Raw genomic sequence first — 23,567 nt, 5'->3', positions numbered from 1 at the left:
GCTTTGGGAGAATTAATGCAAAGGTGGAATGTGGCTAAACAAGAATGACCAGATGGTGGTGGGAATGGGAGGTCTTAACATGGGATGGGCTGGAAAAAAAAAAAAAAGGTCTCAGATATGCAGTCTGGAGATCATCCCTTTTTTAATGGGAAGGAGAGGAAAGAGATGGTAACAGGAGATGGACCCTATTACAATTCACAAGACATTCACAGCCAGTGGTGGAAGTTCCAGGAGATCTGGGTTTGGCTTAATTTGAAGAGCAACTTTCTGACAATTAGAGAAATTCCACAATGGAATGGGCTGCTTTTCAAACTGGTGAACCCCTTATTATTGTAAGTGTGCCAAGAGAATGTATGGCTTCCTTCCTGTCTTTTAATTTCCCTGATGTTCTTTCTCCACATTCTTTTGCTTTCCTTTTCCTTGATCCCATCTCTATTCCTTATAGGACACTGAAAGCTCTTTCCTCTACTTTGTCCCCAAGTGCTTTTCTTCCCATTTCTCCTTCTTGAGTTTCCAAACACTTTGTCTCTTGGCTCTCCCCACACTGACTCCCAGCACACACGAAGTCCGATGACTGGAACTGCCTCCCTGAGTTGTAGGTGGCCTTTGAATGTCAGAGAATGTCAAAATGTCACAGATCTGGGCCAAGATTGCACACCAGCAGAGAGGGGACCCAGAGGTCATGCTGTGACTCTCCCATCAGGGTAGAGGGATCCAGCAGAGTGTCCTGAAGCCCAGACATGGAGAAGGCCATTTGTCACTGGGCACTCACAGAGAGATGGGATCCCGGAGCTGAGCAGTTCTTTCAAAAAGGCTTTCCATGAGCTGAACTCATTCTGAATCCCCTACTGGCTCCCCCAAGGCATTTGCCATATCTTTGTTCTATGGTAGCCATTTGTCATATTTCCAATTTCAAAAACTCCTTCTCAAAGCAAGTGAAGCAGAGAATTGAACTGCTTGAACTTTCAACTTGGCATATGGATATGCAGATACACCTAACAGCAAAGACATGTAGGCCTCAGAGTCTGGATCTAGAACCTTCGACTCTCCTTTGCTTTCTGTCTCCTTTTATATCTTCTGAGTCCCCTTTCTTACCTTTTGGTTCGTCTTCCCATCTCCCCCGACCCCCTCTGTTTCCACCCACCCAGCTTCCTTGTTGCCTTGCGGGCTGGCAGTGGTTTACCCGCCCAGGCTAGATGCCCCAGTGAAATGTGCCAGGGGATGGCCAGGAAGGCCATCTTGCTCCCCTCCCTTGAGGGCCCCACTGTACTTCATACCGTGAGCTGGGGACTGCTGGATGTTAGGGCTCTTGGGGACGGGCAGCCCTCCAGGCATGGCAGTGACGATGGCCTGTTGATGGGGCGATGGGCCAGATTGGGTCTCGGGCACACTCTTCTCCCCGGGTACTGCTTCCTTCCAGTCATCTGTGGCGCACTGCTGGGGCTGTGAAGGGACACAACAGAGATCATCTGCTCACACATGGCCTCTACATCCTCAGATACTTCCCCTGTTTCCAAGGAGTTTGGAGAGCGGGCAAGGATGTTAAGGTTCAACCAGCCCCCAATTAGGGAGGGGTCCCAGGCTTTCTTGGACCACCCAGAGGGGACTTCGAGAAAAACACATGCATGCGGTCGCTGTGCCATTGCCCGAGCTGCGTCCTCTCCCGCCTGTTCCCGGGACGCTGGCACTGGCTCACTCACCACCGGTGAGGCAGGCTGCAGTTGTAAGATGACAGCTGAAGCGTGCTGGAACCTGCGTTGAGGGGTGTGGGCCAGGACCTCAGGGTATCCGTTGTGAGGCCCAGCGTCCGGCGTGGGAGGCTGACCCTGCTGGGTGCTGCCAGCCTTGTGCAGATTGGTCGTGGGGCACTGGAGAGGCAGGGCGGGGGTCACTGGGCCCAGTGGCCGGGCGTGGGCTTCGGGGCTGGGCTGCAGGGTCAGGCTGGGAGGGACAGAGGCGAGCTGGGGGTGGGACTGGGCTTGGAGTGCTGGCCGGGACTGCTGTGGCGGTGGCGGTGCTGGCTGCTGGGGCGGAGGCTGGAGCACAAACTGGGGCTGCAGGTGCTTTGAGGGCGGCTGCGAGAGGAGCTGGTGCGGTTGCAGCTGACCATAAGCTGAAGGGGGGGACAGACCAGGTCAGGGGGTACAGCTCGACCTCATCTTCTGCCATGGCCCCCACTCTGCCCCTCCCACCTCCACAACACAACAGCTTCCCAGACTCAAGGTCTCGGCCTTTGATCTCTTTCAGCTTTCACTTTTTCTCTGTTTCCTTGCCTTCCTCCTGTGCTGAAGTCGTGTTCCTTCAGGCAGCCCGTCAGAGCCCAGTGCAAAACTCACCTCTTCTGGGAAGCCTTCTTGGACCAGGCCAGCTGATCAGAGGAGCCCTGGATTCAACAGTGTGCCATGTTCTCTGTCCCCTCCTTGCCCTTCCCTTGCTTTTCTCTGAGCCTGCAATCGCTGTGGCCTTCCATTGCCCAACCCAACCCTAGCTCTGCTCAGGCTGGGCCTCCTCCAGGAAGAGAGGCTTGCGCTTGGGGTCCTGGACTCTGTTACATACACAGGGGCCTTGGGCTAGCTGCTCAACCTCTCTAGGCCTCCGCTTCCTCTTCCGAAAGTCGGAAATAAAAACAGTTCCCGCCCAGAAAGTTGTTGTAGGGATGAAATGAGAAAAAACTTTGTGAATAAAATGAGAAAAAAAAAAAAAAGAAAGAAAGACACAATGTGCATAGCTCGGTGCCTGGCAGACGTTCATGCTCTATCATTTCTAGCTATAATTAAAGTGATGATTTCAATGTTGGTTTAGGTTCTCAAAGTATGCTGGACTTAGGTCTACCATACGAACGTGTATCACAGTGCACTCTAATTGTTTCTTAGCTGCCTTCCCTTCAAGATCAAGAACCCGTTGTTGTCAGAAACTAACCTGGATCTCTTTTTCCAGAATCTGGCCTAATGCCTAACATCAGATGGAGGGTGCTAAAGAAATGAACTTCTTGTCCTGAACTGGAATTAATTTGTTGCTATGTGCCGCTAGCCTTTTCTTCTCCCATTTTAACCAGACTCTTTGATGGGGATTCTTACACTTTTTTAGTAATCCATTCAGTGTCTAGCTCATTTCTTATATATAATAGGGATTCAGAGAGTCAGCTCAGAGACTGATTGTCCTCACTCCTCACCCTGCTTAGTAGCCTTCAGGCCAGCCTAGCCTGAGGGCAGCTCCTCCAAATCTGTCTTGCCTGACAGAGGCCCTCCACCAAGATTCCCCCAGCTGGGGAGCCACTGCAAGAGACACTGTACCTTGCAAATGCAGAGAGGGTCACAGCAGGAAGCACACAAATGGATTTTTTACAACCAAAGCCGCCCAGCCAATAAGGATAAAGGCATATTTTGGATCCTGAGCTAACATTTTAAAAGAATCCTGTGATCCTGACAGGTGGAAAGCAAGCAGATTTCAAACTGAATTGGGGATAGGGGCTTCTTTCTTAAATTTTGTCTGTTGACACATAACGTTTCCAACAATCTCATCAGAGCCCAATACAGAGTTCCAAGCAGAAGGCCCATCGGAGTGGAAAGGAAAGAAAGGAAAAGAAGAGGTGTGAAGGGGAAACAACGTGGGGCCTGGTGACTGACCGCTGTAGGAAGAGACAGGGCACAGGGGTTTTAGAGAAATGCGTCGGGTTTTGCTCTGGGTTTGAGGTGATTGGTGGCACATAAAAATGGAAATGGCCAGTAGGCATTTGGTGATTATAAATTGCCCCTGCCTCCAACGGAAGCCTTGCCTCCCAGTTCCACATTAAAGAGCTCAGAACCTAAGTAGGCAAAGACTGTTAATCAGGCAAAATAGACAATCAGGACTTTCTGATATGACTGTTGATAAGGCGTCCGGGAGGTCCCACAGATGCCATGCAGGGCCCCATTAGGCTTGAGCGGCCATGAAGACCTGCAGGAGGTTGGGCGCCATCCCTGAGAACTCAGGGAAACCTTTCTGCCTATCAGTACAGAGTCACCAAGTCCTGTCCCGGGATCAGTCGCTGCAGGGGCTGCCCATCTGAGGCAAGCATGGGTGTGGGTGCAGGTGCGGGGCAGGGAGCTGAGCGTCCGAGGCATGGCCTGCCACTCCCAGGCTGTGTGGGACCCACAGAGGCGGTTCCTCCTCTTTCTCAGGGATTCAGAGTTTTCTCTGAAGCAGGAGGTTTGGGTGAGGTGAGCACAGGAGTCTCTCCCAGCTCTAATCTGATGGGGGTGGCTATCATAGAAAGGTAGTTTAAAATTCGGGATATATAAGGTGGTGAAAAGAAGGTTAGAGAGGAAAGGGATTCTAAATCTCCAGCGCACAGAGTACAGTTAGGAACAATACACATTTGGTTGCCAAGACTGGGAAAGCAACCGCTGGCCTGCTCTCCCAGGGCATCCCCGTCTATCCCACTAGCCCACTCTCTCCCCTCTGTGCTACCCATGGAAAACCAGAGGCATTGTTTCAGAACAGATGATGCCAGTGTGTGCCATGCTGGAAACAAAGCTCCTGAAACCTTAGGTAAGTTCACAGATCAAAGACTCAAGGCATTTGGGGGCGGGGTGGGGGGCGGAGTATACACCCGTAACGTTTTGAGGTTAATAAAAAGCAAAGACCACGGTTTAACTCCGGCATTATCCTGGGTCAAAAGTTCTTTTATTTAAAATATTGCAATAACTTTCTAATTGGTCTTTTCTGATTCCAGTTTCTTCTCTCTATAATCCATCTTATAGACTGCAAATTAATCTTTCTTTTGCAAGTTAATCTTTCCAGCGCACAGATCTGTCCCCTGATTAAAAGCCATCAGGGATCCTCCTCTGTCTGCTGTCTAAAGCCCCTGGCATTCAAGGTCTCTTTACAACCTTTAAATTTTTATTTATTTCTTTGATCCGAGCAATCTCTGCTCACTGTCCCCTGTACAGAGTTTATGCCTTGTCTCATCCTGCCCCGAGTGCCACACAAATCAAATCCTTTCTCTGCCCTTAGGGCCAAGGACACTCTTCCCTTTGAGCTACACCAAGGTCTCTCTGCTTTGCACGGCTCTCAGAGATGCAGCGTGTCCTGTGGTCAAGTGTAAGCTCCAGAGTCAAAGTGCTTCGTGCTCAGCTCTGCCACTTACCAGCAGTGTGGTGCCGGGCAATACATGACCTCTCTGCACTCTGTCATCATCTTTAAAAGGGCTAAAGATGATACCTATTTCATGCTATTTCAGTAAAAGACTTATCTCCTTTAGGAGGCAGGATTTACGGGATTCATTTATTTCATCCAAAGAACCTTGAATTTAGTGGATCCTCAGTCTGTATTGGGGAATGAATGAATGAATGACAACATGGTGGGACTCCAGCTTACTTGTCCCCCAAAACCTTTGCGCGTTAGAGCCAGAATGAAGAGGAGAAGGATATAAGCCCACAGGTCATTTGGGATTAACCAGCATTCTGGTTTATGGAAGGCCATCCTCCTGTTCACCCTCCCGTTCACTACCTTCCTGCACTCACTTTCAACCCACCCCAACCGCTCTACTCACTGTGCATAAAACATCATATCCCATTGTGCCTGTCTGGCTTTGATTTCGGCACTTCCATTTTCTGGAATGCCCTCCTTCTGCTTCAGTGATCCGAGGCTTAAGCTTCTTTGGCTCAGGCTCAGCTCCTGTTGTCTCCCTCTCTGCCTTAACTCTCAATTATGGGTTTTCCCGCAGAATTCCTGAAGGTTTCTGTTTGTTTGATTTATTTGTGATTTAACATGTGCTATCTTGTATACAGATTTCACGGATTCTTAAAAACTGATTCTTATTCTCCCCCAACCCCTGTTTTAACGTAACAGCCTCTGAATGGGCATACATATCCCAGTTGCTGTCAATTCAACGGGTGGTGCTCGTCCTCCTTAGATTTTAATAAAATAGTGGTGTCCTAGATGAACTCAAACTGGAATATTTTTGTTCTTGTGCACGCTTCCTATCTATCCAGCTATCCTTTTTCAGTCAAAAGCACGTTCTGCGTTGCTTTTTAATTTTTTCTTAATTTAAAAGATGTGCTTTAATTTAGCTGGAAGGTTTTTATGTCTCTTTTACCTTCCACATTGTCCAACAGGATACTCTACGTGCTTACAGATGCTTAGTAAATGTCTGCTGCTGATCATGGTGAGATCCAAGAATGCTTCTCCCCCTGCCATGCCCTCCAGCTCAGTTTCAGGCGCTAAAGAGTATTTCTGATGGCAGCCATGATACCAAAGCAGGCCATGTCTCTCTTCCCCACAGGTGGAATGGGGCATATCCGTCTATACAATGTTAATGCGCAGAAATCTCTTTTTTCTTTTTCTTAGTTTTTTTTTTTCTAATGCCCAGTAGCTTCATTTTTTTCCCCCGCACCCACTTTGACTTCCCCATCCCCTCCTGCTGTAGAGTCCATTGCTTCTACAGAATAGAGGGTTGCCTCTGTGGGATCTCAGACACAACTCAGAAGGCTCTGTCATGATGCCCTTTCTGTTATGGAGCAGGGGAGGAGCAGGCCGAGGACCTCCATGAATTAGAGCCTAGAAAGGAAGAGAGACTCTAGGCAATGGTCATCTTCCTGTCTGGGGCTCTAACCTTGAACCGCCTCCTCAGAATCTCAAGAGGCCAATCCATTGCTCCCAAACCAGTTGGTTGTTAGCAACAAGAGGATTAAAGTCCCCTAGGCAGAAGGGATTACCGGCTAGCCCCATTCATTGCATCCACTGTCAGAACTTATCAATAATTAATCTCTATTGATCTCAAGGCTTCAAGGATGCAGGAAACAGCTCACTGCCCCAGACAGGCTGGGACTCTTGTCCCAAAATACATTGGAGTTGCCAGCATCTCCCTAATGGGTCCAGGCTTGCTTGTACACTTATTTTACACTTATTTTTCTAGGCTAGTTTCCTGGTCTCTGGGTGAGGAGGGATGCCTGTGAGAGAGGATGGCGTAACTCTTTACTGCCCACTACACTTCAAGGTTTAGAAAGTGAAGAGATGCTTTGAACCATTCATTCACTCAACAAACATTAGCAAGCACTCACTATACACCGAGTACTATGTCTGGTGCTGGCTGAAACGTGATGCCTAGGATAGATTATAGTCCAACAAAGGAGACATTTATTATGGACATTGGGGGAGGGTATGTGCTATCATGAGTGCTGTGAAGTGTGTAAACCTGGCGATTCACAGACCTGTACCCCTGGGGATAAAAATACATTATATGTTTATAAAAAAAAAAAATTGGAAGGGGAGGCGAACCATAAGAGACTATGGACTCTGAAAAACAACCTGAGGGTTTTGAAGGGGCGGGGGTGGGAGGTTGGGGGAACCAGGTGGTGGGTAATAGGGAGGGCACGTATTGCATGGAGCACTGGGTGTTGTGCAAAAACAATGAATACTGTTACACTGAAAAAAAAGAAATAAATTTAATAAAAAAAAAATTAAAAAAAAAAAGGAGACATTTACTCTTGGCCTAGCTCGGTAAACGTTGCAATAGGAGATAAGCCCCAAACACGGAGAACACAGAAAAGGGGACTGATTCAGCTTGAGGAGAGCAGAGAAGGCTTCCCAGAGGAAGTATTTAACAGGACGCAGAGTTAGGAGGATGACAGAAGGAACAGTGCATGGGAGGAGCCAGAGACATGAAATGCCACGGCGCATTCAGAAAACTGTAGGGCACCCGGTGCAGCCGAACCGGAGTGTCTGTAGCAGAGCACGCAGTTTTAGGAAGGGTCTAAATTACGCTAGCATCCACAAGAGGCTGCTCTTCTCGGAAGGGGGCTCATGGGATCTGGCCTTGGGACTGAGTGAGATTGAGGCTGACTTGAGAGGTCAGAGCCCACCCCACCCCGGCCCCGCCCGCACACACATAAATAGACAGGGAAGGACCTCCTTCTGGAAAAATCTAAAGCAATGGCCACATGAATTTTCCATGAGGCAGTTCCTCTGTGCTGAGGGCTAAGGGTTTGAGGGTGAAGAGGAGCTAAAGGAAGTTTCGCTGCGACAAGATACTAGGTCATACCAACAGGCTTGTAATGGCAGGGGCACGCCATGGCGTTCTGTCCCTGTCTTCGTGTCTTTAGGCCTGTGCTGCAGCCATCTGGCAAAACTAGCCAACCTCCTCTGTGAGGCAGAATTCCTCATAAGGCAGCCTGGAGCATTAAAAAAAGAAACTGGCTTCTGCGTCTCTGCCGCCTCCCCACCTTGGCAGAGAGACGGTGGTGCAGCTTAAGTGGCCTAAAGCATGGGGTTCAGAGCCAGATCTGGGTTTGGAGCTTGGTTCTGCCACTGATAGACTGTGCAACCTTAGACAAACTGCTTACCCTCCCTGAATCTTGATTTCCTGTTCTAGAAATGGTAATATGCCCCACATAGGGTAGCCGATAGCATCCCATGGAATATTGAGTTTCAATCACGAAAAGGTTCACTGCCTTTGCTCATAACTAAATGCTCAGCAAAGGAAGCTCTTCTTAAAATACTATCAGCTATTTGCATGTGGCTTTGAACTTCTCAAAGCATTTTTATAATGTGAATCTCATTTATGCATAACAATAAGCCGATGAGGCGAATGGGTGGTGCTCCCATTTTTATAAGCAGGAGCTGAGGGAGTTTCCGATTCATGGGACAATGCAGCGCTAAGGGAAGGTCAGCTTTGCTTGACAGATGAGACACAGTGCCTTGCACATCACAAACACTCAAAAAAATGCTCATGGACGGGCGCCTGGGTGGCTCAGTGGGTTAAGTCTCTGCCTTCAGCTCAGGTCATGATCTCAGGTCCTGGGATAGAGTCCCGCATCGGGCTCTCTGCTCGGTGGGGAGCCTACTCCCCGCCTCCCTCCCCCCACCCCGCCTGCCTCTCTGCCTACTTGTGATCTCTTTCTGTCAAATAAATAAATAAAATCTTTAAAAAAAAAAAAAAAAACAAAAACAAAAAAAACCGTTGATGGACATGTGACTAATACAAGCCAGTAAGCACAAAGTAAAATGGCAAGCCTTGGAATAGGAGCTGGGGGCTGCTCAGACCTTTGCTGGTTATCTTGGAGCAAAGGCCAATGAGGAGCGAGTGCTTTGCCAGAAGGCAGGGAGGTAAAAGGTATGTGACAAGTCAAGTAAGTCACAAAGGGATGGGGTTGGGGTGGGCAGAAGATCGGTCCCAGGAAGCCACGGGCAATTGCTCACGGGCTCAGTGGGCAATCTGGGGAGGGTCTTGAAGGCTCCCCACAGAGTCAGAGTCATTCTTACCAGCAGTCATGAACATGCTATTTATTGAGACCCTCCTACAGGCTAGGCATTGCAGCCAGTAAAGTAGGAAATAAAGACACAGTGACAGTTTCTAAACAAGAAAGAAATCACAGTCTCTGAGGAAGAGGATTCTAGCAGCTGTGAGTGGGAATTCCTGGCCATCAGTTAAGCCTCTCACAGTCAGCAGGCCTGGAGGAAAGGCAAAGAGCCAACACAGAGGGCGTTTCGTCGGAGGCTGCGATGAGCTGGGGGGTGGTGGAAGGTGGGACTCAGGAGGGAAAGCGAGCTGGTAGCTGTCGCGAGCCTGCTCTGCGTCGGTCGCCTCTGCAGGCCACCGCGCTCATCTTTACAGCCTGTGGGAAGTACAATCATCTGAGTTTTATAGGTGAGGAAATTGAGGTTTACAGAGATTAAGTAACTTGATGATGGTCATAAAACTAGTAAGTAGGGAGGCTGGGGTCTGAAACCAGATCTAACTCTGAAGCCCATACCTTTCCCATTATAACACTGCCTCTGTGGGAAAGGAAAATGAAGTCAGAATAACACTGAGACTGAGAGCCTGGGCTATAAGAGTAGCTCACTACTGTGGCCAGTGGCCAGGAAACTGGGAACGGGGATTCTTCTGTAGAGGAACACAGCCAGGTTTTTGTTTTTATTTTATGAATTCTGTAAATTTTAAAGATGTGTATGCAGGGCACCTGGGTGGCTCAGTCGGTTAAGCATTTGCCTTCAGCTCAGATCATGCTTTCAGGGTCCTGGGATGGAGCCCTGTGTCAGGCTCCCTGCTCAGCGGGGAGTCTGCTTCTCCCCTTCCCTCTGATCTTCCCTCCTACTGGTGCTCTCGCTGGCTCTCTTGCTCTCTCAAATGAATAAATAAAAAAATCTTTAAAAAAAAAGTCTTTAAAAAGTGTGTATAGCAGGTGGGGTGATATCCAAGGCAGAAAATATCCCATAGACAGGAAATGTCTAGGGAAGGGGAATGAAGACAGGGATGGACACATATTGAGAACTCTTCTAGAGGTGGTAGGGTCTGAAATGTAAGAATAGATAAGCTCCTTTAGGGGTTAGTGTTGGAGTACAATGCCGGGAGGACAGGACTGAGTCTTTTGGGAGTCCCATAGCTAATGGCAGTGGGGCGAGGGGAAGGGAGTGGGGGAGCAGGTCCCACCTACATGCACAGATGGTCACAAGCACACATGGCCATTCTGGGCGTCGGTACTTCCCAGTGCCAGCTGAGATCATCCTCCTTCTGTTCTGTTCTCGAAACTTACTCATTTTTCAGGCACAACTCCGATTTCCTCAACCCCAATTAGAATTTAAACTCTTGTTCATCTCTGTTACTCCCATATGGTTAGCGTTATGTTTGGCACATAATAGGTGCTAAATGAGTATTTATTGAGCTGAACTAAACAATTAAAGAGACAGAGAAAAACTATTTGGGGATGATAGTTAATTAGTCTTGCTGAGCCGTATCTTCTTCGTTTGGGGGAATGGAATAATCATTGTTAGGGTTAAATGAGATATGTAGGTAAGATATGTGGGTATTTAGTACAGTGCCTGGGACATGTTTGTATGGTGCCTGGATTGTTCATTAACTGGTAATTATTATTATTAGCTGGCAATGACCCATGGAGGTAATGTAATGGGAGCCTGGGGGAAGGATTTCAGGAAAGAAGGCTCAACAGTTCCAAGGCCCTCTGTGTATGTATCACAGCTGTACCCTCTTCCTCTGTCTCTGTCACACACACACACACACACACACACACACACACACACGTACACACCCATGATGTGTTAAGCAAACTATAAAACGCCTCCACTGATATCCCCTAGACCTTTTCCCCCTGCTATAAAGAGGAACTTCTTAGTAATCTAGATTCGGTCCTACAGTGGATAGTTGAAATGACCTTCATGGCTGGTTGCACGAAGCTAACATCAGAATCGTTGGGAATTTTGACTCCAGCGAGATAACGAGCCCACTTGTATGTTTTGTTTTTATTGGATTCTCTAAGTAAAAGCATCTATCTCACAGCTTGGAAGCTGCTCTGAGAGAGAAATGTGGTACCCGAGAGTCCCAGAATCAGCCAGTACCACGTTGTCAGGCCTATCACAGACAGAAATCACTATTCCCCTGACACAAACCCCTCTCTGTGATAAAACAAAGCTGCTATGTGGCAGGCCTTTCCAGCAGTTTTCGCTCCTCTGATGAGACCTGAGGAGGGATGAGGAGACAGAACAAAGACTTGGCATCTGGAGCACGATTGTATGGAAAGGGCCTAGAATTTTCAATGACCTGACAGTTTCCTTTTTTCACAGCATCAACTTCCTGGTCAGCAACTTGCTCCTCACCTTTGGGCCTGAGTGTGCAGCCAAGGCCCTGAGTTTATCCCCTAGAATGAGGACTCCAAGAACCAGGCCTGTGCAGAGCTGTGGCTCAGCTCCCTTTAAGGACTCGGCTTCCCTGCAGGCGGGGCCCATGGGACCTTGCCGCCTGCCCCTTTTAAGCCCTCCCTTGTTCTGTCCTTGAATTTCTGAGAAGCCCAACCTCTTAGGCTCTGCTCTCCGCCCCTTACTCCCCTCCCCCACCTACCAACCCACCCCTTTTCAGGGCATAAGGGACCTTTTCTATTTGCAGATCTTAAAGAAGCTGGTTGCCAAGGTGACAGGAGCAGGAACAGCAGGGAGCTCGCCATGGGGGAGGGGCTTTGCCCCCAAACAGCTGTCAGTGGGAGCAATCCCAGCTGGGACTACAGCATTTGCCTGTTCTGGGAGTACATAGCCCCCAGGGGGACACATTCCTCTCCACTATGATCCCCCACTGTCCCCCATTGCAGGTCTCTACTGGTTACTCTCCCTGGGGGCAACCAGCCAGCCAGCTTGAAAATGCTCCAATAACCAACAAAACCCGCCACCCCCGCTTCTCCCTCCCTTCTCTCTCTCTCTCTCTCACACACACACACACACACACACACACACACACACACACACACACACTCCCATGCGCATGCCCACATGCTCTGATTCCTCTGTTCATTCGCAGTGGGTTGGCTGGGCAGAAGGCCAGAAGTTACCTCTGCCTGAGGACCCTGAGCCCAGCGCCTGGTGCTGTTCCAGGCTGCCCCCACCAGGGCATAAGGATTATTTCCCTCTCTTTTTGTTCAGAGGCCTGAGAGAATCTGCAGCATCATAACCCTCCCACCGCCTTCCATCTGGGAGGGAGGGGTGGGGGAGTGGAACCGCTGGCTTACAGAGAGGAAGGGGGAGAAGAAGGAAGGAAGGAAGAATGGGAGAGGATGGTAGGAGGCAGCAACCATGCAAAGCTCACTGATTTGTATGATCTAGATGCGGCTCACAGCTGCTCCACAGGAAGTTCTGGGGAACCATTGGTCTCTGTATTGTATATAGCCACGAATTACTAGTCCCAGGCCATGCCTGGGCCCCAGGCCTCAGCCTGTAACTCACTGCTGTCCACCTTTATAAGATTCAAGAGAAGAGAGCCCTCCGCTGGATTCCTTAAGCTGCAGAACTTAGAACCATCAGGTTCTTTGACTTTTTCGGTCATGAACAGGAAAAGCCTAGGAAAGACCCAAATTACTGCAAGAAATGGGAGAGGCAAATACAGCTAAAGGACTAAGAATACAGAATCTGACTCAGCCAGACACAGAACTGGTTCCCAGTTCTGCCACTTAGGACTTATGTGACCTTGAGCAACATATGTAGTAAGTTCTTGGATAACATCTCTGAGCTTTCATCCTCTCTTCTGCAAAATGGATAAACACACCTACCTTACAGGGTTCTTTCGAAGGTTAAGGGGTGGTGTTCATAAAGCTGTCTAGTGTACCATCTAGGTCATAGGAGATGTTTTCTCGGCACCCAGTTTTCTCGAGACTCCAGGGTCCCCTTGCACATTTAGAAAGAACTCGAGAACTGGTCTTCCTGTGGAAGGGTCCTTAGAATCTGGGGGGCTGACTTCAATCTAGGCAGAGGCTATATTTTGGCTTGGACGGGAACGTTTCTCAGGAAGTAGGATTTGTAGGGTTTGTAGCTTGAATGAGAAGGTAGAAATGCTAATTTGGGGTCTCACTCTCATCCAAGCTGCTGCCAACTCGCCGTAAGATCCCCAGGCTTGACCCTTTTGAGCCTAGTCAGGAAGAGGCTGGACTAGTGTCTGATGAAAACAATGCCAGCCGGTGGGAAACATCTGGAACCACAGGGCAGTGAGGCCGGTGTTGGGAGCTGGCTGCCTTCCTTAGCTCAGCAGTGACCGTCCAAAGGCAGAGAATCACCAACCCTTTGCCCCTGAAACCTCAGGAGAGTAAATAAAGGACTGGAGTGTAGATTCTTCTTGCTCCCTATCCTGACACTTGACTTGTGCTTTCCCCTGTCTAGACTATCTTCCCCTACTTTGTCTGGTGAGGAAACTACTCAAGCTTTAAGACTCACAGGCCATTTCCTCTGAGGGACAGTATCTCTGACCCATCCTCCTGGCACTGAGTTGGCGGCTTGTGCCCACACTTACCTTGGACTTACTCCTATAATAAGACCTACGAAATTGAATGGATTTGCTTATATATCTGGCCCCTTCTTTTTGGCTGCACACTGTTCAGGTAAGGCATTGTATTTTGGCCCTCTTGGTTAATCTAGTAACCGGCATACATAGGCTCTCGAGAAAAAAAAAATGCAGGTTAGATTGGCTGGTAAAATGGTCTGGATGAAGACAGAGGGTCAGTGGTGGTCTCCGGGACGTGACCAGGGTGATGATCTCTTTCATGTAAAGCCATACTGTCTATAGCTATATTTACTTGGGTGGTCTAACAGTGTGGTCTCATTTCCTAGACTGATAAGCTGGCTTCTAAGGTTTTTTTTTCTTTTAATAATTTATTTATTTGTCAGGGAGAGGGATGGCAAGAGAGAGAACAAGCAGGGGGAGCGGCAGGCAGAGAGAGACGTGGGACTCAATCCCAGGACCTTGGGATCCTGACCAGAGCTGAAGGCAGACGCTTAACTGAGTCACCCATGCCCTCCTTCTGAGGCTTTTCTAAGGAAAGACTGACTGCCTACAACAGGCTGCGCTGGGACAATGCTAGCAGGCAGGAAAAGAGGTCCAGCCTCGGAGAATGCTGAGTTAGTCCCCTCACAGAACTTGCCTCACAGGTAATCTGGGTATTATTATTATTATTTTTTAATCCACTAGATTTTTTTTTTTTTCTCAAGTGTCACCCTCCTTGGCAAGGCTTTCTGGCTCTCCTCCCCAGAGCTAGAAAGCTCCCCGGTGTCCCTGCAGTGCCCAGAGCTCACATTTATGAGTATCACACTGTACCTCACTGTACTTGTCTATCTCCCTAGACAGCGCCCTCCCCGGAGGGCAGAGCCTGAGTCTCATTTATCTCCGTGCTTCTGGAACTGGCACCAAAACTGGCATACATTAGTCAACAAATGTCTGTTGCATGATGAGAAAATCAACTTCCTGCTTCCTCATCTTCCTCTGTGGTTCTCGTGTGCATCGGGCTGTCCCTATCCCTCTTGCTGACCCTTAGAGCATTTCAAAATAGCCCAACTGCCAGCCTCCACTCTCTCCGGGCTAGGAGCTCTGAGTGTGTACTCTGAGATTCACCATTGCGCCCATGGCTAAGGACTCCTTTACTCCAGATGATATGGCTTCTTCCTCTAAAGCTAGATGGAGACATGAAACAGAACGAGGAGCTGATGAACGCCTCAAGATTGGAAGAGGGAAGAGGAGAGATGCAGGGCTGGGATCTTAGCATGTCCGTGGGAGAAAGGAAAGTTTGAAAGTTTCCCCTTCCCTTATAGTCCTCCTGGGTTTTCTGGGATAAGACCCTTGTCCCTGGACCCCTTACCTGGTGCGACGAGGGGGTGGGTGGCCACAGCAGGGGCCATCCGGCTGAGCCCAGCCCGGCCCTCCATGCTCCCCGGCGCGCTGCTGTTACCATCCCCTTTCTTGAGTGGCTCCAACACGCTGTCAGCTATGCCAGGCTTGGCACCTGCGGGGGAACCCTGAGCGGTGTTTCTGCCCTGTGATGGGGTAGGCAGAGGCTGGCTACCGCCTGGCGTGGGTTTCAGGGCCAAGCTGGGCAGGACAGGCTGGGTGGGGGTAGGGCCCGAGGCTGCTGCAGTTGGTGGCTGCTGTGTTCGAAGGGTCAAGTTCTGTACCTGGAAAAGAGGGGTCTATAGGAGTCCCGAGAATGCGGGTAGCAGAAGTGGTAACACACAGCTAAGACAGGGAAGGAGGTAGGGATGGACCTAGAAATGCCTAACTGGGATAGCAGGTTGTAAAATCAAGAGAGAAAAGAGAGAAAAGGAGTTAGGGGCCGAAAGAGGAACCAGGAGCAGGTAGAGTTTCTAAAGGGGACAAGAAAGAGTGCTAGTGCTTGGATCCGTCAGCAGAAGAAACTGAATTCTGAGAAGGGATGCCCACCCAGGCTGGGGTGGGCTCTCTCTCCCTTCCGTTACCTCCTCTCCTCCCCCAAACTATCAGGATGGGATGCATTCCATTTAGAAAGAATTCCCAGCTACAGCGGGGCCCAGGGCTTCCCACACTCAAAAGGGCCAGGGCAAAAGTGAAAGTTAATTGACCAGCGTGGCCACCAGGCAAAGGATCTTTTTTTTTTTTTTTTTTTCCTCCTCAGGATCTCAGGATGAGGTTTACACCAGGATCAGTGGGCTTACTCAACCTGGCCCCTGGTGCCCCCTGCTGGACGCGCAGAGGCTGTGCCCGACTTGCTTCTGACCAATCTGATTCTCTCGCTCCCAAGCACTCTCCCGGACTGTAGCTGGGGTGAGGAGGGAGTTGGGGAGGGGGTGCTGTTGTCCCGCTGCCCTTAGAATCTTTACAGCCACAGCAGTATCCGTGTGCTCCCAGCGGAAGGTGGGGACGCAGGACTGACTTGCTCCCTCTTCCGTGCCATTTTTCCTGAACTAGAGGGGCTAGTGTGTGTAGCCAGAGTGGGATTTTTCCACTTGAAAAGCAACACAGAAGTTATACTGGGAAAAAGCTAGTCATGGCCACCCATTATTGGCAACAGCCTGCTGCTCTCTGACTCCTGATCTACGTTTGAGGGAATGGAGCGGAGTCGAGAGTGGCTGAGGTCTTCTTGACGGGGGACTTAATTAAGGAGTCAGTCTGGGAGCAGCTGGATGTCCTGTCTCCCCCCGGCTTTCCTAGAAGATCCCAACCTTTCAAGAGAGTCAAAGAGCCTCCAGGCCTGTGCCCATACCCAGTATCAGTACCCCTCTACGGAGGTGCCCACCCCCCTGCCCTCCCAGCAGCATGGAATCCTCACCTGGGCGGGGGTGGGGGGCCGGGCGGGGGAGCCAGTGCCGAGCTCAGGCTGCACAGTAGCGACGGTGGCCGTGGGCGTGAAGATGAGCTGAGGGGACAAAGGAACAGTGCCGCCTAGGCTCCTAGCTACCTGCACCAGGTTACCTGGCTGGGCCTGGAATCACAGGAAACGAGGCGCCTTTTACCTGCCCAATGTGGGCTCAGCCACAGGACAGGCCAGTTCAGCCAAGGAGCAGATATGGGGAAAGAGGGAGGCAAGAGAGGGAAAGAGTCCAGGGGGACCACCTGAAAGTCTCAAGAGGCTTGTAGTGTCCTGATCCAGGCTGGCTACGGAAGGGGATGGCGGAGGAGAGCGCATCTAGGGATGCACGTTGGGTTTACTTCAGAAGCCTCTGTGAGGAGCTCATCCCAGAGGGCCAACCTTCCTGGGACACCCTGAAGTCACTCTCTCCACAGCACCCTGGGTAGCAGGGACCTTGGGTTCAGACAGATGTCGTAGGACCTCTTTCCAGGTCTAACCCTCTCCTGACTCCAGGTCTGGGCCAGAACAGGGTTCCCCTGCACAAGGGATCCAAGGAGATGTATTCTTTTCTCGGTTCTTGGTCAAATTTAGATTCAGGTGGGACGGGTGTACAGAGACAATGGTGGCGGAAGACCCGGGTGCCCGGAGCCATACTCGAGCCTGCCTCTCTTTCCGTGGGTGCCGGCTACATGCAGGTCTCTGCATGACACTTCCGACCCCGCGAGCCTCGTTTGGTGCCCCGTGGACGTGCAGGTATCTCATAGGCAGCTTTCCCCAAACTCTGAGGTACACCTATGTCTACTCCTCTGGGACCCTGCACTGGGGAGGGAGGCAGACAGGCTGAAGGACCCGGAATGGGGCAGCTGAGTAGGACAAGGGAATGAGTAAACCAAAGACAAAGGCAAGTTTGGGCAGGGTCACGCTGCGGCCTCCCTTTCCCTAGGGAAGTGCAAGTCTGTTCCATACTGTGTGTCCCAAAGGCTATTCCCAGGGAATGGAACACCACAAACAATGAACTCAGAGTCAAGACAGGAAGTGCTGGAGCAAGACCGGAAAATCCCCAAGTGTCAAGTTCTGGCCACAGAACCAAAGGGAGGGTAGGACTGTATTGTCTTTAGGACAGCGTGTCAGGGAGCCAGAGGGAGACATCTTCAGGAGGGGAGACACAGGATCAGACTCAGTGAGCTGAGCCTGATAGAAAGCTACACATTATTTGCCTCCTGGGGAGTATGCCGCTGTTTACCCTGGAAATTCTTCTAAATCTTAAGGACCCAGACCTTAGGACCTTTGCATCCCTTAGGGGCAGGTGTAGAGGAGAGATTCTAGGGAAGCAGCTCTGGGGCTGATCCCATCCTGAACACATTTGGCACATTCAAATGAGCTGAATTAACACGTGACAGAGTGACCCTCATTTGGATGGAGGCCCAGTTTGGAGAGCAGTGGAGACAGCAGTGTGTCGTGAAATGGAATGTCACCTTTACCCCCTGGGCTGGAATTCTCCTTTGGCCCTGGAACTAGTAGTGGCTGGTCCCTGTAAGGCCTGCCACAGGGGGTTAAGACCCCATTTTCATAAAGTACATGGATGTCTGTGTGTTTGCTTAAGTATCTGCATATACTGACCATCTGGGCATGGGCCCCTGCATTTTCTACCCCAATGAATTCGGGGGAGTGGCTTCTGATAAGAAGAGGACAATTAGGGAAGGAAAGGAGGCCTCATCAGCAACCTTCTCCATTTCAGCCAGGAACCCCACCTGTCCCTGGGTCACTGAGCCTGTACCCAAGCTCCCATTCAACCTTCCAGATGCCCTCTTCTTTATTCCACCCCTTACCTCTTGCCGCCTGTCCCTGGTTGCTCCTTCCCCCCTTCTCTAATCCCTACCCTCTCTAACCTCCCAGCCCCAACCTGTCTGTCTTTGTACTCCTCCCAGGCCATCCAAGCTGTGGCCAAGGCTGGGTACTCACCATCTGTGCCCTTAGATACATCTGTGCTTGGCTTGCCGTCAGGGCCGGAGACGACGTGTTGCCCAAGAGCACAGCCTGCTGGGCGATGCCCGAGGCTGTCGCTGAGTTGACGCTCTGCGCCCGGTTGATGAGCTGGGCTGCTGCTGGGGAGGCTGCCAGATTGATCTGATGAGAGAGAAACGCGCAGTAGGAAGCAGGAGGTTCTGTTGGTTAACTCTGTGCCCCCCCCCCCCCACTTCTTTCTCTCCCCCTCCTCTGTTCCTTGGTGGATTCAGCCTTCTTTAGGACCATCTCTGATACTTGGGTCTTGGAGTGTCCCCCAGCCCTGCCCCATCTCTGGCCCATCTCTGGCCTCCGTGTGGAGCTGCAGGGAGGGTTCAGTGGCTGGGAGAACTGAACTCTACACAGAGAGTCTGGCCGTTGGCGTGAAGGGTTAGAAAGAGCCACGTGTTGTTGTTGTTGTTGTTTTTTCCCTCCCCTGGCAAGAGTGATAGATTCCAGCCATGATCGTATGTGGCTAAGATTCTCTGCCTTGGTCTGGGAGCCCGCGAGCAGCTGGGGCAAGGAGGAAGGAGCTGGACCCAGCGCTGTGGGCCCTGCTTGCTGCTCTCCAACCTACTCACCGAGGATGACTGTGCTGGGGCCTGTGCAGACACGTTGCTGCTTGACGTGCTCCCTTGTCTGTTGGCCACCAGGCTTGCCTAGAAAGAACAATGCTTGTCACAAGGGTCCCAGATCTCCCCCAGCTGTTCCCCAAGCTCTCTAAGGAAGCGCTAGAGGACGATGGTTAGGAGTCCAAAGCCTACAGTCAAACCCTCATTCTGCCTCATCTGTGTGGCCTCAAGCATGTGCTTCAGTTTCCTCTTTACAAAAAACAGAACCCACCTTGTAGCATCGCGGAAAGGATGAAGCAAGGCAAAACATCTACACGTAAGAGCTCAGATGATGAGCGATGATTATTACCTATCTTTCTGGGTCCCTGTAGCCCCCTGCTCCACCGTGCTCTGTCACACTGAGCTCACGGACCCCATGAGAGATTTTGCACGGGCTGTCTGGCATGTTCTGTCTGCCCACCTCCCCATGGCCGGCTTCTTTTCATCCTTCACGTGTCAGCGCCACGTCCCTCCAGCAGACAGGCGGTCTCCGGCTGCCCAACCCAGGACAACCCACTTGTCTCTCAGGCCAAGCGACCTTTCTCTTCCAGACTGCTTACGGCAATGTTCTATCTGGGTTTCTGTTTGCTTGCTCTCACCTCATCTAAGCGCTGCCAAGGCAGGGTCCACAGCGGACTCAGTGCCTGACATGCCCTGTGGCACAGTGGGTGCACCGGACTTTCGGTGAATGAAGGAATGCGTGAAGTCTTCTCAGCCACGGAGGACAGACAGGAAGCTAGGTGGGCAATGGCCTTCTCTTGAGGTCACTACCTCCGGCCCCCCTAGTGTGGTGTGGTGTCCTGGGGAGGAGGGGGTCCCCCGGCCCTTCTTCCTGGGGCCAGCTGGGCGGAGAGTTCCACCACTCCACTCACGGGGCTGTGTGAACTTGGGCCCCCGGCCGAACTTCCCACAGCCTCTTTCCTCATCTGGCAAAGGACCGCGACCTTCGTGCCTGCGCCCAGGGATTCTGTGAGGGCGCCCTCCCTCCCCTCCCCCTGCGCCCCTACCCTCTCTCCCCCAGCGGCACCGCGCTTACGGCCCGCTCCTCCCTCTCCTCCGCCCGCCCCTCTCACCTGCTGCACGGCCGCCAGGCTCTGGAGCTGCGCGCCGCTGAGGTGCTGCTGCTGGAGCGCGGCCGTCTGCAGCATGAGGTGCTGCTGCTGGGCCGCATACATCTGCTGCAGGTACTGGGCCGCCGTGCTGGGCTGCCTGTGCAGCGCCTGCTGGATCACCTAGGGGGCCGGCGGGGGGCGGGAGGGGGGCAGCGCTGTCACCGGGCTCGCGGGGACCCGCCCCTTCTGCCCCAACGCCTGGCAGCGTCTCCCCTTAACTGATCAGGCACCCCAGGCCGGTGACCACCCCTACAACGGGTCACCGCGCCCTAGGGTGGCCTGCGGCGGCAGTTCACCCTGCCTACTTCTCCGTCCTCATCTGCCCCCGGCAGAGCTTCAGCTCCTGGGCTCCTCTCCTCCCCAACTCCATGGCTCTGGGGTTGGCCGCCCACTGGGGAAAGTCAGAGCGGGACACCGCTGCTCTGAGCGGCTCTGGGCAGCGGGGAGGCTCAGGGCGACAGACAGCAGATAGCGGGGAGAAAGCCTCCAGGGACACTGTGTCCTCTGCCAGGCTTGGCTGCCACTCCCCCTCCGGCCATTCCCTGTGCTCAGAATGGGGGACCGGAGCACTGGCCGGTGAGGGCAGGGGGACTGAGGCCCAATAAAGGCGGAGAGAAGGAAAGGGGTGGGAGAGAGAGGCAGGTCCGAAGGGGGGCCTAGTCCAGCCTGAGCAGCACTGCCAGCAGCAGAAACTTACCCAAGGGCCACACCCTCCAGGCTGGGGCTGCTTCCCAGGATCTGCCCCCAGCTGCTAGAGTCCCATCAGTCCCTTAGAAGAAAGTCCCGTTGGCCTTAGAGAGCAGGCCAGTGCCACAAGGATGATGCCTTTCTCTTGTATTCTTTCCCTCTGCCTCTCAGTCATTCCCTCTTTCTGGCCACCATCACCATCACCAGCCTTACTGCTACTCGTGTTTCCAGACCGGACTGGCTGAGCCATTGCCTCCAGGTGGTGACAAAGGCTGCCTTTGATTCTTTGATCTCCCTCTCCCCCACCTTCACTCCCAGTATCTCAAAACCTCCTCTTAGCCCCGGGAACAAAGAAAAGTGAATGCCTTTCACCCAGCCCTGAGATCTTCTGTCTTCTTCTAAACCCCACAGACATTTCTCCTCCCTTCTCCTTGCCTGGTCACCCTCCTGCCATCTTGCCTCCTGATGCTCCACCTGGGCCCTGGCCAGGCTTTGGTCCAGTTGCTACTCTTAGCTCTGCCGCATCGCTGACCATGGGGCCGCTCCCCACCCTGGGTCCTGCCCCCAACAAGCAAGCATCCAGTCTGGCTCTCTCTGCCTTAGCTTGACTTCTAGGGCTGGTGGTTCTCCACCAAAACCATCCTTGGGCTCAGATTTGGAGTTCTGCAAAAACAAGCTAATATCTCAGATTCTTCATGGGCTCTGGGGTCTCCGGATCCCCACCCCAGCCCAACTGTTGAGATCCCACTCCCCTTCAGTGTTCTCCCTCCTCCAAGGGTCCCGGTTTATACAAGCACAGTGCTCTTTATTCCTTGTTCTCTCCCAGAATCCTTTCCCCTTACTCCCCTTACCTAGGCCTCTCTATTTTCCTTAGACTCCTGAATGAACATCCCCGCAATCCGGACAGTAGTAGTGGAGATACGGTGGCTCTTCCTCACTAGAGGGCTGGTGCCAACAAGTGGAAATGGCAGGAGCCCTGAACCACCGTGCGTTGGTGCGCAACGCAACCGTGGGGGGTTCCATCGCAGCACAGAAAACCCTAATCCCTTGTATCTAGACTTTTGATGAGGGGTGGGAGGACGGCTCATCCTGACGTGGGCTGCTAGAAGCTGTGCGCAAACCCTCATGTTCCGAGGGGCTGGGAAGAAGCCAGGTATGGGGGTGGCAAGGATGGGTGCAGGAACTAATGCTTTACTCCACCAGACACAGAGGTAACCCGGAGAGGCAAGACTTCAGAGTACCTGATGGTGTCTTCAGACTCTCTCGCTGTGACCCGTCCTGGGCCAGGGGTCAAAGCAGGACAAGGTCACATGTCTGATACATTTGTGCTGGATTAGCCCAGCTCCCTGGGGTGAACACTTCCTAGGGGCAGTCTGTCTGTCTTATCTGGGGACCTCACATAGACACAGGGCTGTGGGGGGCATGAGGTTCAGCCTTTTCTGTCTTCACCTGAATGGCCTGGACGAGTTACTACCTTCTCTGAGCCTCAGTCTTCTCCGTTATGGAAGAAGAATGTAATACCCATTTCCAGCGGGAGGATTGGATAAATCCGCAGTAGTTTTCGTACCATATGGGGCACAAAGCAGATGGTGAGACATGGTGGGCATGGGTGTGTGGGGGACCATGTGTCATCACCCGGAAGGCCTCAGGGATGACACTTAGCAGACCACTGCTTTGGGGAGATTGCTTTGGGTCTCCCTTTTGGTCCTTTAAGAAACTTAGTTTTATTACAGGGCAGTGGTTTTTCAGATAATAGGTCTAGGTGGTGGCTGAGTAGCTCCCTATTGCTTTTTTTCTGCTTATTATTTTTGTTTCCCAGTCCCCTACCCCCTTCACACTTTCACATGCCTGTCCTCCCAAACAGCACTCTGGGATCTGAATCACCAGGTGAGATAGGAATTTTCCAGATTTGCGAAGTATTCTCTCTCTCCCTGAACCTCCCTGATCAGACCTGTCTAGTATCACTTCTTCTCTAGTGGTGTCTAAGTATATACCCATGAACATATTCCCTGATGCCCATTCTCGAGTCCACAGCCCAGTTGCTCCCCAGACCATGCCAACACGTCCTCCTGGCTAGCCCCAACATGATCCAGGACTACGATCTCTAGATCAGCCTGAATCTTACCTGCACAGTCTGCCGGTCAGGAATGCCGCTGTACACAGAAATCTGGGGCCCCGTGGGGCGGCCACTCCCACTGCTGCTGCCACTGTTGCAGCCGCTGCTGGTGCTGCTGGACGTATGGGGGACTGGCAGCTCGTTCTCCATGGCCGACGCAATGGCACAGTCAGGGCACTTCGACGGCAGGGCAGGCAGGTGCTGGGAGCAAAGAGGCAGAAGTGAAATGTCACACAGGTGCTTCCTAGAGGACGCATACACATGCATCAGCTTTCCATCAGCCTGGGGTGGGACCACTTCTGGACCGAGGCCTGAGATGTACCTGCCACGGAAGGACAAGGCCAGGTGTGACTCACAATCAGACCTGCCTGATTTTAAAGTCTAAGACCTGGGGGCACCTGGGTGTCTCAATCAGTGAAGCATCTGCCTTCAGCTCAGATCATATGGTCTCAGGGTCCTGGGATCGAGTCTC

At 51.8% G+C, this 23,567-nt stretch overlaps 1 protein-coding gene across 5 annotated transcripts in view; it reads right to left on the bottom strand.

Moving 5' to 3' along the window:
• The window catches only part of PHC2 (polyhomeotic homolog 2), a 115,051-nt gene that overhangs the window by 29,840 nt on the left and 61,644 nt on the right, over positions 1 to 23,567 (bottom strand). For 3 of the 5 annotated variants that reach the window (XM_046013161.1, XM_046013153.1, XM_046013140.1), the window contains exons 2-9: positions 23,105 to 23,296; positions 20,254 to 20,412; positions 19,151 to 19,228; positions 18,528 to 18,692; positions 16,545 to 16,697; positions 15,102 to 15,414; positions 1,701 to 2,113; positions 1,278 to 1,443 (exon numbers count right to left, since the gene is read on the bottom strand). In XM_046013161.1, coding sequence (XP_045869117.1) covers positions 1,278 to 1,443; positions 1,701 to 2,113; positions 15,102 to 15,414; positions 16,545 to 16,697; positions 18,528 to 18,692; positions 19,151 to 19,228; positions 20,254 to 20,412; positions 23,105 to 23,245 — 1,588 coding nt within the window. In that variant the 5' untranslated portion in view covers positions 23,246 to 23,296. The remainder of the gene's footprint in view (positions 1 to 1,277; positions 1,444 to 1,700; positions 2,114 to 15,101; positions 15,415 to 16,544; positions 16,698 to 18,527; positions 18,693 to 19,150; positions 19,229 to 20,253; positions 20,413 to 23,104; positions 23,297 to 23,567) is intronic. The other 2 variants (XM_046013146.1, XM_046013169.1) reach the window with 2 other exon arrangements.

The sequence above is a fragment of the Meles meles genome, chromosome 1 (assembly GCF_922984935.1).
Source record: "Meles meles chromosome 1, mMelMel3.1 paternal haplotype, whole genome shotgun sequence".
Taxonomy (NCBI): Eukaryota; Metazoa; Chordata; class Mammalia; order Carnivora; family Mustelidae; genus Meles; species Meles meles.
This window is presented reverse-complemented; position numbering and strand designations above follow the sequence as displayed.